The sequence below is a fragment of the Cherax quadricarinatus genome, chromosome 79 (genome assembly GCF_038502225.1).
Source record: "Cherax quadricarinatus isolate ZL_2023a chromosome 79, ASM3850222v1, whole genome shotgun sequence".
Classification (NCBI taxonomy): domain Eukaryota; kingdom Metazoa; phylum Arthropoda; class Malacostraca; order Decapoda; family Parastacidae; genus Cherax; species Cherax quadricarinatus.
In genome coordinates this window covers 6,756,878-6,770,283 of record NC_091370.1, presented here as the reverse complement: position 1 = coordinate 6,770,283, position 13,406 = coordinate 6,756,878, and the positions used below count along the sequence as shown (strand labels likewise).

At 37.8% G+C, this 13,406-nt stretch overlaps 2 protein-coding genes across 2 annotated transcripts; both read left to right on the top strand.

The window, feature by feature from the left end:
- The first annotated feature begins 28 nt into the window (after positions 1 to 28).
- On the top strand, positions 29 to 2,408 carry LOC128702797 (TATA-binding protein-associated factor 2N-like). The gene is made up of 2 exons (XM_070101866.1): positions 29 to 151; positions 1,570 to 2,408. The coding sequence occupies exons 1-2, from the start codon at positions 140 to 142 to the stop codon at positions 2,317 to 2,319; spliced, it is 762 nt and encodes a 253-aa protein (XP_069957967.1). The 5' UTR covers positions 29 to 139; the 3' UTR covers positions 2,320 to 2,408.
- Positions 2,409 to 8,390: 5,982 nt separating this feature from the next.
- LOC128702641 (keratin-associated protein 19-2-like) lies at positions 8,391 to 13,262 on the top strand. The gene is made up of 2 exons (XM_070101867.1): positions 8,391 to 8,419; positions 12,558 to 13,262. The coding sequence occupies exons 1-2, from the start codon at positions 8,408 to 8,410 to the stop codon at positions 13,167 to 13,169; spliced, it is 624 nt and encodes a 207-aa protein (XP_069957968.1). The 5' UTR covers positions 8,391 to 8,407; the 3' UTR covers positions 13,170 to 13,262.
- Positions 13,263 to 13,406: the final 144 nt, after the last annotated feature.

The window sequence follows — 13,406 nt, the reverse complement described above, 5'->3', positions numbered from 1 at the left end:
GTGAAAAGCACAACAAAAAGTTTAGGGTGTTCTTGGAACACTGTGATAAATAAGAAGTTGCCTGGCGGGTCTGATGGGCTGTATATAAAGACGCTCTGACATTATCTTGACACAGTCGACGGAGAGATCCTCCACAACCATGAAGACCCTGGTCAGTCACTATTTATATTTTATTTCTTTATATATATATAACCCAGACTGTCTTATATGATTTACATGTTTATAATATGGAGATAACACGTTTATCTCTCATTTACAAATTACCAATCATAATTTTATGATCCGAGAAATTTTCGTTAACTTTTCCGTTTTGTTAACTTGTGATTCTTTCAGAAGGTTTCAAATTTAATTTTCAAGTCACAAAACTTTAAACAAATCGCTGATATAATCCTGATTTTTTTTAAATAATTAAATTACCGAGTAATCTTTTTCAATCATGCTTTGAAAAATTTAAGTAACTTAATGTTTGGTTTACCAACTTTTTAATGCGCCCGAAACACAACGTTCATAGAAGTTTTCCTGTTAATTGTAAATCAAATTTTTTTTTGTAAAATTAGTGACATATTTCAAATTATTAAATCTGATAATTTTGAATTCACTTTCCTGATGACCAAAATTAGTTTATAAATTCTAAATAGTAGTAATCAACACCACTTCCTAAAAGATTAAGGCTCATTGTATGAACGAATATTTAATAAGTATATATAGAGAATACTTTAATACTTATTTTAGAGATTGGAATATTCTTGATTAGTGATAAATAGGTTACATGTAGCCATAATAACTTTTATCATGTAGAAGTTAGCCTTTAAAGAAATTAACCAACCATCCACTATCTTACAAATATATATATATATATATATATATATATATATATATATATATATATATATATATATATATATATATATATATATATATATATATATATATATATATATATATATATATATATCTATATATATATATATATATATATATATATATATATATATATATATATATATATATATACATACATATATATATATATATATATATATATATATATATATATATATATATATATATATATATATATATATATATATATATATATATATATATATATATATATATTATCAATTCCAATTTTGAGTTACATACATGTAGAAAAATTATTAAAGATAACATATTCATATTAATTTTTTTAATCAATTTTAAAGTCGATCATTATTTGCTGAAGATGTTGGATATTTTTAATTGTGTAAAATTTACAGTATTAAATGAGTTTTGCAATGAAGTCAAAATATATCACGGTTACAATACATTTCTCTCGCATTAAGGTGGTCTTTAGTGGCACTGAGATATAATATTTCTGGTTTACAATAAATATAACATATATACCACTTCCGTGAAATAATATTGCACATTAAGCCTATTTTAATAGACTTTTGCAATTTCTTTCAGTATCGCTCAAAAATTACCCGGAATCTTGAACCTCAAGAACATAAAATTAACAAGTACATTTGTAATCATTATTTGTACATTGATAATCCTGTAATAATGTAAACTGTGTTCATCCCTCAGGTCATTGTTGGCGTCATGGCCGCTTTTTGCTTGGCGGCCACAAGCGCTGCTCCTGCCCCAGATGCCGAGCCTGGCCACTTTGGAGGCTTCAGAGGAGGCTTCGGAGGCTTCAGAGGAGGATATGGTGGCTTCGGGCACCGTGGGAAGAGGAGTGCTGAAGCTGACCCAGAGGCCGATGCTGATCCTGAAGCTGACCCCGGTCGCTTTGGTCATGGTGGATTTGGAGGTTTTGGAGGAGGCTTTGGAGGCTTTCATGGAGGATATGGTGGATACCGAGGAAAGAGGAACGCTGAAGCTGATGCTGAGCCTGAAGCTGATCCCGGTCGCTTTGGTCATGGTGGATTTGGAGGTTTTGGAGGAGGCTTTGGAGGCTTTCGTGGAGGATATGGTGGATACCGAGGAAAGAGGAACGCTGAAGCTGATGCTGAGCCTGAAGCTGATCCCGGTCGCTTTGGTCATGGTGGATTTGGAGGTTTTGGAGGAGGCTTTGGAGGCTTTCGTGGAGGATATGGTGGATACCGAGGAAAGAGGAACGCTGAAGCTGATGCTGAGCCTGAAGCTGATCCCGGTCGCTTTGGTCATGGTGGATTTGGAGGTTTTGGAGGAGGCTTTGGAGGCTTTCGTGGAGGATATGGCGGATACCGAGGAAAGAGGAGCGCTGAAGCTGATCCCGGTCACTTTGGTCATGGTGGCTTTGGTAGTTTTGGAGGAGGTAGTTTTGGAGGCTTCCGACGCCCATACCACGGTTAAAAGTCTGCTCCCCCATTCGCCGTCTTCCCTGACTATGACTATTGCTTCTTATATGTAATTTTATAATTTTAATAAATATAAAGCAAATATGAAGTCTTATGTTTCGCTATAATTGAACTATGGAAAGTTGATAAGAAAAACCTGAACAGTCCCTTCCTAAAGTCAAAATGAATGATATGGAGAAATATGTACTTAGAAATCCAGGAAAAAAACCTGAGTCAGCCATCAACCTCTCATGTCAACTGTGTACAGTGGATGATGTCAGTGAAGCAAGGCTCCAGGAGCTAGAAAAACAGCTTAATGTAACAAAGTTGGGCAAACTTGGACATCGGTAACTGAGGCAACAATGGAACTTCCTAGGCAGAGAAAATCGTTTTGGCATCTCTTTTATTATCGTGTAAATGTTAAAGAGCGATGAAAGACTCATTAAAAGTAGATCTAAACCAGTTTCCTAACTTTTTCAGGCTACCGTCCCGTTGGCTCCCAGGTCACATACCTAGCGCCCCCCACACACATTCCAACACACCTTTTTCTTGGTATTAAGTTTACTGCAAATTTAAAACGGCAACTAATCTAACACTTTGAACAAGAGTATTTATTTCACAAATAAAAATGTACATTGTTGACCAATTTACTTAACGCGAAAGGGTAAATTTACATCTCATTTGTAAGTACATTGTGTTTACAATATTAATGAGATGGATGTGCTTCGTGCAGGAACATCAGCTTCTCAACTTTAGGCTTGAAGACACTAGGAAGAAGCCTTAGATCCTCATGTTCAATAATTTTCAGTCTGTTTCTTTGCTTGGAATTAAGGTAGGCGACTGCACTGATGTTTCGGTCTACTAATTATGTTGAGAAGCAATAAAGTACATCTTGACTTTGTTCCAAAGTGCAGGGTAGCAGTCAGAAAAGTGATATTTGTTTTGTAACCAAAATCTTGAAATGACTTTTTGAATTTTGGCCTCAGCTCAGAGAACAGAACTCAAGTCCTGGAAAAATTCATTCAACAACTGTTTTAAAAAGTGAATAGGAACATCTCAGGAAGTTTCCCTTGGACAGCCATCTGACTTCTGTGTACAACAACAAACGCTAAAAAACTTTATTTTGACCACAGAGCCGTCGAAACAGTCAGGAATTGTGAGCATGAGTCTAGATTTCATTTACTGTTGTGATGATAATGCTTAATGATTTACGAAGTCAACCACCCAAGATTTTTGCAACCTGATGTTGCTTGTGGATTACACAGTGCACCATAAGCGCACCAGTACAATTTTTTTCAAGAAACTGATGAAGCCACGATATCCTGTCATCGATGGTGCCCCATCTGCTGTACAAGCAAGAATGTTAGTAAGTGGGATATCTTTCTCTATGAAAAAATTTTCAACGACACGAAATGCTGACTTCCTTTAGTATCTGTTTCTAGCTATCTTTCAAATAACAGCTCTTAAACCAAACTTACATGTCTGACGAAACGAACATAGGAAGCAAAAATTCATTGCCTGGCAGAGTGGACTTCTCTAATTGTAAGCCAAATGTGTCTTCAATGTTTTCATCCATTTCATCTATTCTTTGAACAGAGTTATCACAGAGAGGAATAACTTTAATAATTTGTTCAGATGAATTGTCTAAAGTTGTGCGTAGAACCTCCCTTCTGGAAAAATAAGCTCTACCCCAATTGTATGAGGCTTACCAGGTCTAGTATTCAGCAATGAGAAATTGTATCATGCACGCAAACCGTCACTGGAGTGTTGTGAAGTGCTAGCAAATATTTTTTCCAATGGTTTTCCGTTTCTCTAAGTTTCCTCAAAGTGAATGAAAATATGCTAAGTTATCGCCTGCTTTATCAGACGATAACTTAGCATATTTTCATTTGAAAAAACTCTTTCACACAATTGGCCCATTGGTTGTTGTTGGTTATTTGGTGCTAATGTAAATTCATATATCAGATATGCCACACTATATTGCCTACATTTCTTTTTTGTCTCCTGGGCTGCGGCCATATTTTTTTCTGGAACAAAAAAATATATGCTCCTTGTGAAAATCATGCTAATAGCAACAAACTGCAACAGAAAAAAAAAGAAAATATATAGCAATGAACTTACCAGGAAAAGTCCATGACACATTAATACAAGTATGAATGGTAAATTAAAAATCAAATATTCAAGAACTACAAATCACAGCCTTAGCACAGCAATATTTCCACTCTCTTTGGCATCCCTCCACTTTAAAATGTACATTACAAGACAAAATATATGCAGTGCGTACAAACCTGGAGCCTTGGTCCATGCAGACTGAAAATCCCATTATCACCAGTACCCACGACGTCTGCTGTCTTACCTGGTTGGTGTGTCGAGTGTGGTGCACCAAAACAAACGTTCGGACTTCCATCTCCGACTTCGGACATCACTATAAAAAAAACTATTCTTTCGCTTATAACTCATTGTTAATTTTATTCTTTGCAAAGCAGCTGTGTTAGTCAAGTGTTCGTGACTTAGATTTTGTCATATAAATTTTGTAAAACAAATGCTCCTTTGGTTGTGATGGCACCTTGCCTCCCCCTACCGCCCCCGTTTTCTCAACGTCCCCTTGGATCTTTCCACCTCCCCACTGGGGCAGTACCATTCTCTTTGGGAATCACTGGTCTAAACATAGGTGCTCCAACATGGAAATGATCAAATACAATCTATGCTCGCCTGTCATATTCCATGCGTGATATATATGCACCACTAACAAAAGAAAAATAAAAGCTTTCATCATCATTCACTCCATCACTGTCTTGCCAGAGGCGCACTTACACTACAGTCATAAAACTGCAACATTAACACCCCTCCTTCAGAGTGCAGACACTGTACTTCCCATCTCCAGGACTCAAGTCCGACCTGCCGGTTTCCCTGAATCTTTTCATAAATAATACCTTGCTCACACTCCAACACCGCGTCAAGTCCTAAAACCCATTTGTCTCTATTCGCTCCTATCTAACATGCTCATACATGCTCCCTGGAAGTCCAAGCCTCTCTCACACAAAACCCCCTTTACTCCCCTCCCTCAAACCTTTGCTAGGCCAACCCCCTACCCCACCTTCAGTCCACTACAGATTTATACACTCTCGAAAACACACTATTTTGTTCCATCCTCTCTACTACATGTCCGAACAACCTCAAGAACTCATCCTCAGCCCTCTGGATAATAATTTTGGTAATCCCACACCTCCTCCTAATAACACAGGTATGGTAGGATTGTGGACAGTGGAGTCAGAGTGCACATGCTGTGGATTCCATCTCACATTGGTCTTCAGATGCATGATAGAACTGATAAATTGGCTAAGCTGTATGCTTTCAAAGAGGGAGTAGATTACAATCTTGGCTTGTCAGGTAGTAGTTTGAGAACAATAATACGAAAAGAACTTCAACTGAATTTTATGGACTTAAGGCTCAGGGAGATTGACACCAGTGAGTCCATCTATCATCATTCTATCATGCAGGAGGAACCACATGTCTATGGTGCATCCAACAAAATAAGCAGACTCTTGGATGTCACTACTGCCCGGCTTCGGCTGGGTTACAAGTATCTTTGGCAGGTTAAATCACCACCACCAGATGTAGACCAAACGAAATGTAAACTTTGCCAGATGGACTATTGTCACACCCTGTGTCATTGTGTACTGGAGTGCGATAAAATTAATGAATTTTCAAACAACTCACTCAGAAGTGTTCAAGAAATGGCTAAGTATTTTATCCACAGTGGTATATTACAGACCATTCTGGAGAAATACCCTGACTTTGCTAGCTGTAAATAAAGCATTATCACGTGTGCATGTGTGTGTGTGTGTGTGTGTGTGTGTGTGTGTGTGTGTGTGTGTGTGTGTGTGTGTGCACTCACCTAGTTGAGTTTGCAGGGGTCGAGTCCAAGCTCCTGTGTGTGTGTGTGCGTGTGTGTTTGTGTGTGTGTTTGTGTGTGTGGGTGTATGTGTATGAATGTGTGTGTGTGCTTGTGTGTGTGTGTGTGTGTATGAGTGTGTGTGTGTGTGAGTTTGTGTGTGTGTGTATGTGTGTGTGTTTATGTGTGTGTGTGTGTTTATGTGTGTGTGTGTGAGTTTGTGTGTGTGTGTATGTGTGTGTGTTTATGTGTGTGTGTGTGTTTATGTGTGTGTGTGTGTGTGTGTGTGTGTGTGTGTGTGTGTGTGTGTGTGTGTGTGTGTGTGTGTGTGTGTGTGTGTGTGTGTGTGTGTGTGTGTGTGTGTGTGTGACTCAACAATCAATATTTGCACCAATAACTCATTACAGTTGTGACCGGGTGTGGAAGTGTGAATTGCTCATTACTCTAAAATTTGTTCATGATTGTAGCCATGTATAAACGCAAGTAACCATTCTTACAGTATTCATTACCTTTGTAACTTGTGAGTTCATTACCTTGTACCTAGTTCAGCCATCAAAACTTTGGGGCCCAGTCCCTGGACCCATTGTGTACCTCTATAATCTGTGAATACCTTTGTAACTTGTCATGATTGTGACTAGACCTACCTGGAGTTCATTACCTTCGTAAATTGTGAGTTCATTACCTTTGTAAATTGTGAATTCATTACCACTGTAACTTGCTCAGCCATCAAAACTTTGAGGCCCAGTCCCTGGACCCATTATGTACCTCTGTAATCTTTTGACTACCGCCCACAGGATAGGTATGGGGTGCATAATAAACATATTAAACTTAACTCCTAATTTTAAAACTTAGAATTGTCTGCATTATATACACACCACACATTGCCCTCAAACACGACATCCCCACTGTCTCCAGCCTTCTCCTTGTTGCAACATTCACCACCCATGTTTCACACCCATATAAGAACATTGATATAACTATACTCTCATGCATTTCCCTCTTCGCTTCCATGGACAAAGTTCTCTGTCTCCACAGACTCCTCAGTGCGCCACTCACCTTTTTCCCCTCTTCAATTTTATGATTCATCTCATCTTTCACAGATCTACCAGCTGATACGTCTACTTCTAAATATCTGAATACGTTCACTTCCTCCATACTCTCTCCTCCAGTTTGACACCCAATCTTTCGTTACATAATATTTTTGTTACTTCATCACCTTACTCTTTTCTATATTCACTTTCAATTTTCATCTTATACATACCCTACCAAACTCATTCACCAACCTCAGCAATTTCTCTTCAGAATCTCCCAGAAGTACAGTGTCATCAGCAAAGAACATCTGTGACAACTCCCACTTTGTGTTAGATTCTTTATCTTTTAACCCCATACCTCTTGTCAATACCCGAGCATTCATTTATCTTAAACCTCATCTATAAACGTTTTGAACAACCATGGTGACATCACACATCCTTATCTAAAGCCTACTTTTACTGGGAAATAATCTCCATCTCTCCTACATACTCCAACTCTTCACTGCTTTCAATAACCTATCTCTTATTCTATACATTTGCAACATCTGCCACATTGACCCCTGTCCACCCTGTCATAAGCCTTTTCCAAACCCATAAATACCACAAAAACCTCCTTACCCTTACATAAATAATGTTCTATGTTTCACTGTAAACACTTGGTCTACACACCCCGTACATTTCCTAAAGCCTCCTTGTTCATCTGCAATCCTACTCTCCGTCTTACTCTTAATTCTTTCAATAATAACTACCAGGTATACTCAACAAATTTATTCCCCTATAATTTTTGCACTCTCTTTTGTCCCCTTTGCCCTTATACAAATGAACTATCCACGCTCTCTGCTAATCCCTGGGTACCTTTCCCTCTTCCATACTTTTATTAAAGGTGATGTAACTGTTCTCTCACATATATATGTCTCATCGGTGCCAAAAATTCATTAGTAATATGTGCTGTAGATAGAAAGCAAACAATTTTTAGCCAAAAACACAAATCTATAAAAAAATAAAGGTTATATAAAAAATTAAACTCCTGGACATTTACCGCCGAAGAGAAGAAAAACTTTGGACTGTTCCTGGAAACACTGTAATACCTAAGGAGTTGACTGGCGGGTGTAGTGAGCTATATATAAGGAGGCGCTACCTTCATCTTGACACAGTCGACCCAGAGATCCTCCACAACCATGAACGTCCTGGTCAGTTACACATTACATTATATTGCTTTATATATGTATCCTAGGTTGTAATAACTTTACAAGTTTAAAATACTGAGATAACACTTTTCACACTGACTTACAACTTAATAACCATCAAATATTGTCCGAAACATCGCACAGTTTCCTTCTCTGTATTGGGAGTTTGTGATTCTTTCACAGTCATTTATATATAATTTTCAAGTCTAAAACGTTAAAGTAATCACTAATATAATTGTGAATTATTTTTTAATAATAAATTAACAATTCTTAGTAGTCATTACTGATTTATTACTGAATTTCTCATTTATGGTTTGAAGAGTTTAAAAAATTTTAAGAATTACTTTTACAATTGTTTAAAGTAACTAAAACAGAGCGTTGTTATATAAGAACATAAGAAAGAAGGAATACTGCAACAGGCCAACTGACCCATGCGGAGCAGGTCCATTCCCCCCTGGATTAGACCAATGACCCCCCCCCTGTATTAGCCCAATGACTCACCCAGTCTGGTCACCGCCACTCAAGGAAGGAGCACTGTACCAGACCCAGCAGCACAAGCTAGTCAGGTCCAACTCACACCCACCCACACCCACTCATGTATTTATCTAACCTATTTTTAAAACTACACAACGTTTTAGTCTGAATAACTGTACTCGGGAGTTTGTTCCACTAATCCACAACTCTATTACCAAACCAGTGCTTTCCTATATCCTTCCTGAATCTGAATTTTTCCAACTTGAAACCATTGCTGCGAGTCCTGTCTTGGCTGGAAATTTTTAGCACTCTATTTACATCCCCTTTATTTATTCCTGTTTTCCATTTATACACCACGATCATATCCCCCCTAATTCTACGCCTTTCAAGAGAGTGCAGATTCATGGCCCTCAGTCTATCCTCATAGGGAAGATTTCTGATAAATGGGATCAACTTTGTCATCCTCCTCTGTACGTTTTCCAGAGCATTTATATCCATTCTGTAATACGGTGACCAGAACTGAGCAGCATAGTCTAAATGAGGCCTAACCAAGGATATATAGAGTTGAAGAACAACCTGAGGACTTCTATTATTTATACTTCTAGATATGAAGCCAAGAATTCTGTTAGCTTTATTGCGAACGCTAATGCACTGTTGCCTTGGTTTTAGATTACTGCTAACCAGAACTTCTAAATCCTTTTCGCAATCAGTAGTATTAAGATCTACATTATTTAGTTTACATGTGGCATGGTTATTTAACTGTTCAACATTTAGAACTTTGCATTTGTCAATATTAAACTGCATCTGCCACTTCTCCGACCATTGCATCAGTCTATTCAAATCATCCTGGAGTGCTCTAGTATCCTCATTAGAATGAATTGGACGGCCTATTTTGGTGCCATCAGCAAATTTGCTTATGTCGCTATTTATTCCCTCATCTACGTTGTTGTGAACATCAACGGGCCCAACACTGACCCCTGAGGAACACCGCTTGTGACGTGCCCACATTCTGATTTCTCCCCATTTATGCAAACTCTCTGCTGTCTATTTGTCAGCCATGCCTCTACCCTGGAAAAAATTTCTCCTACTATTCCATGTGGTATGGAACTCTATCGAAAGCCTTACTGAAGTCCATATACACAATATCATATTCATTACCATGACCTACCTCCTTAAAACACCTTAGTGAAAAAAGTTAGTAAATTCGTAAGACAGGAATGCCCCTTTGTAAAACCGTGTTGAGATTCATTAATCAATCTGTGCCTGTCAAGATGGCTACGAATTGCTTCGGCAATTATTGATTCCATAAATTTTCCCACTATGGAGGTAAGGCTTATTGGTCTATAGTTCAAAGCCAAGGACCTGTCACCTGCCTTGTAAATAGGTATTACATTTGCCATTTTCCACTTATCAGGCACTATGCCAGTTTGTAGTGATATGTTAAAAAGATTAGCCAAAGATATGCTAAGTTCCTCTTTACACTCCTTTAAAACCCTTGCAAACAGTTCATCAGGGCCTGGGGATTTGTTAGGTTTTAGTTTCTGTATTTGTCTGAGGACCATGTCACTAGTTACCGCAATCGTAAATAGTTTATTAACCTGTTCTACATAATCTATTATTTCAGGAATATCGCTAGTATTTTCCTGGGTGAAAACTGAGAGGAAGTAGGTATTGAGAATTTCACACATATCCTTATCACTGTCAGTGATCTGGCCAGAGTTACTCTTAAGTTGGCCAATCTTGCCCCTAATCTTACTTCTGTATACCTGAAAGAGCCCTTTTGGGTTAGTCTTTGAATCCCTTGCTACCTTAGCCTCATAATCCCTTTTTACTTTTCTTATTCCTTTCTTTAACTGAATATATTGATTTCTAAACTGCCCATCCCCTCTTTTGATACGCCTATATATGCCTCTCTTTTGACCAATGAGATGTTTTAATCTATTGTTCATCCATTTGGGATCATTTTTGTTAGATCTAATTTCCCTACTCAGAACAGAGATTGTCTGGGCAGCTAGAACTATGCTCTGAAAAACGTCATATTGGCAACCAAGACCACCTACCTGACCCATAGTCAGGACATCCCAATTTAGCCCACCCAGGTAATTTTTCAGTCTCATGAAGTCGGCCAAGCGAAAATCTGGGACAGAGATTTGATTGCAGTTATCTGGGTAATTTCATGATATATTGAAACTAAGTGATTTGTGATCACTTTCTCCAAGCTCATCATTAACCTCAAGATTATTAATTAGTGAATCTTTGTTGGCAAGAACCAAGTCAAGCAGATTGTTTCCTCTAGTTGGTTCTGTCACAACCTGTTCTAAAAAGCAATCCTGAACCGTATCAAGAAAGTCACTAGACTCAAGATTTCCTGTCATATTGTTCCAGTCAACTTGTCTAAAGTTAAAATCTCCAATTATGACAACATTCTCATATCTACATGAATTATGAATTTCGTCCCATAACAGCTTACTCCACTCCCTATCTAGGTTTAATATTTTAATCCCAAAGAGTTTATATATAATAAGATAATCCTGACTCATGTGTATGAGTTCTATACTATGATATGTTTTTTCTTATTGCTTAGGGACTTTGAATTAAAGGAGACTTATTAAAACTGTTATTCACTTTATCACAAACACCAGATATATTTTTATCTCTAAGATTAAGTTTACAGTTAATTCTTCTTCAACCTGAGAAAGATATTTTAAGCTTCGTAGAACATCTTCACTACTTACCCGGAGTTACATCCCAAAAGTATTATTAAACTTAACTTCAGCAACTTCAATATAATACAAATAAAAACTCAATAATATACATTTTCAATTGATGAAAATGGTCTTGCTTTCAAAAAAAAAGTATGTTTTACAATTTTTTTCTCAACAAAAATATTTTTTAAACTACCAAAGATAATATCATTGACAAAGTAAAATTAATTTATATTTTCATACGATTTTTTTTGGTTTTATTGACTCTAGCTGCAACGAGAATGCCATTGGCACCGACTAATATCTACCACACGATGCATTAAAGTTTTCCTAACTGGTAGGCCTAATGATCTTTGAGCTGTTGAAAAGCTTGAAAGAAAATAACCAACCATCTGTCTTATCTAATAACTATACGCAGAAGATATATCTCCATGGAAGTATATATAAATTCTATGTAAATATTTCAGTGACCCTGGCGTACTCGAGAAGATTTAAACCCAATTAACCAACCAACCATGTTCATTTTTCATTATTTCGTAATCACCCAGATAAATTATTAATTCCTCTTTGGGATTATATACATGAAGAAAATATATTGAAGGCAGCATATTCTTATTAATCTTTTTAATCAATTTTAAAATCGATCATTATTTACTGTAGTTGCATGAGTTTTTAGTCATGTAAATTTTACAATATTAAACATGTGCGGTGGAGTCAGAAAATAATTTTAACCATTGAAAAACAATGTATATTCTTTTCAATACATTTGGCTTAAAATACCAAAACATATACACCGCTTTCATAAATAATCTTTCATACAAATACCTATTAGAATGAGCTTTTGCAATTTATTACTAGCAGAAATCTTAAGTAAGTAACCTTACCCATACAACATGTACAGTTATAATAATTCTCTGTACAATGATAATTCAGTTATAATGTAAACTGTGTTCATCCTTCAGGTCATTGTTGGCGTCATGGCCGCATTCTGCTTGGCGGCCACAAGCGCTGCTCCTGCCCCAGATGCCGAGCCTGGCCACTTTGGAGGCTTCAGTGGAGGTTTTGGAGGCTTCAGAGGAGGATATGGTGGCTTCAGGTACCGTGGGAAGAGGAGTGCTGAAGCTGACCCAGAGGCCGACGCTGATCCTGAAGCTGATCCCGGTCGCTTTGGTCATGGTGGATTTGGAAGTTTTGGAGGAGGCTTTGGAGGCTTCGGTGGAGGATATGGTGGATACCGTGGAAAGAGGAACGCTGAAGCTGATGCTGAGCCTGAAGCAGATCCCGGTCGCTTTGGCCATGGAGGATTTGGAAGTTTTGGAGGAGGCTTTGGAGGCTTCGGTGGAGGATATGGTGGATACCGAGGAAAGAGGAACGCTGAAGCTGATGCTGAGCCTGAAGCTGATCCCGGTCACTTTGGTCACGGAGGCTTTGGTGGTTTTGGAGGAAACTTTGGAGGCTTCGGGGGAGCATATGGTGGATACCGAGGAAAGAGGAACGCTGAAGCTGATCCCGGTCACTTTGGTCATGGTGGCTTTGGTGGTTTTGGAGGCTTCCGACGCCCATACCACGGTTAAAAGTCTGCTCCCCCACTCGCCGTCTTCTCTGACTATGACTATTGCTTCTTATATGTAATTTTATAATTTTAATAAATATACAGCAAATATGAAGTCTTATGTCTCGCTCTAATTTAACTATGGAAAGTTGATAAGAAAAACCTGAACAGTCCCTTCCTAAAGTCAAAATGAATGATATGGAGAAACATGTACTTAGAAATCCAGGAAAAAACCTGTGTCAGCCATCAACCTCTCATG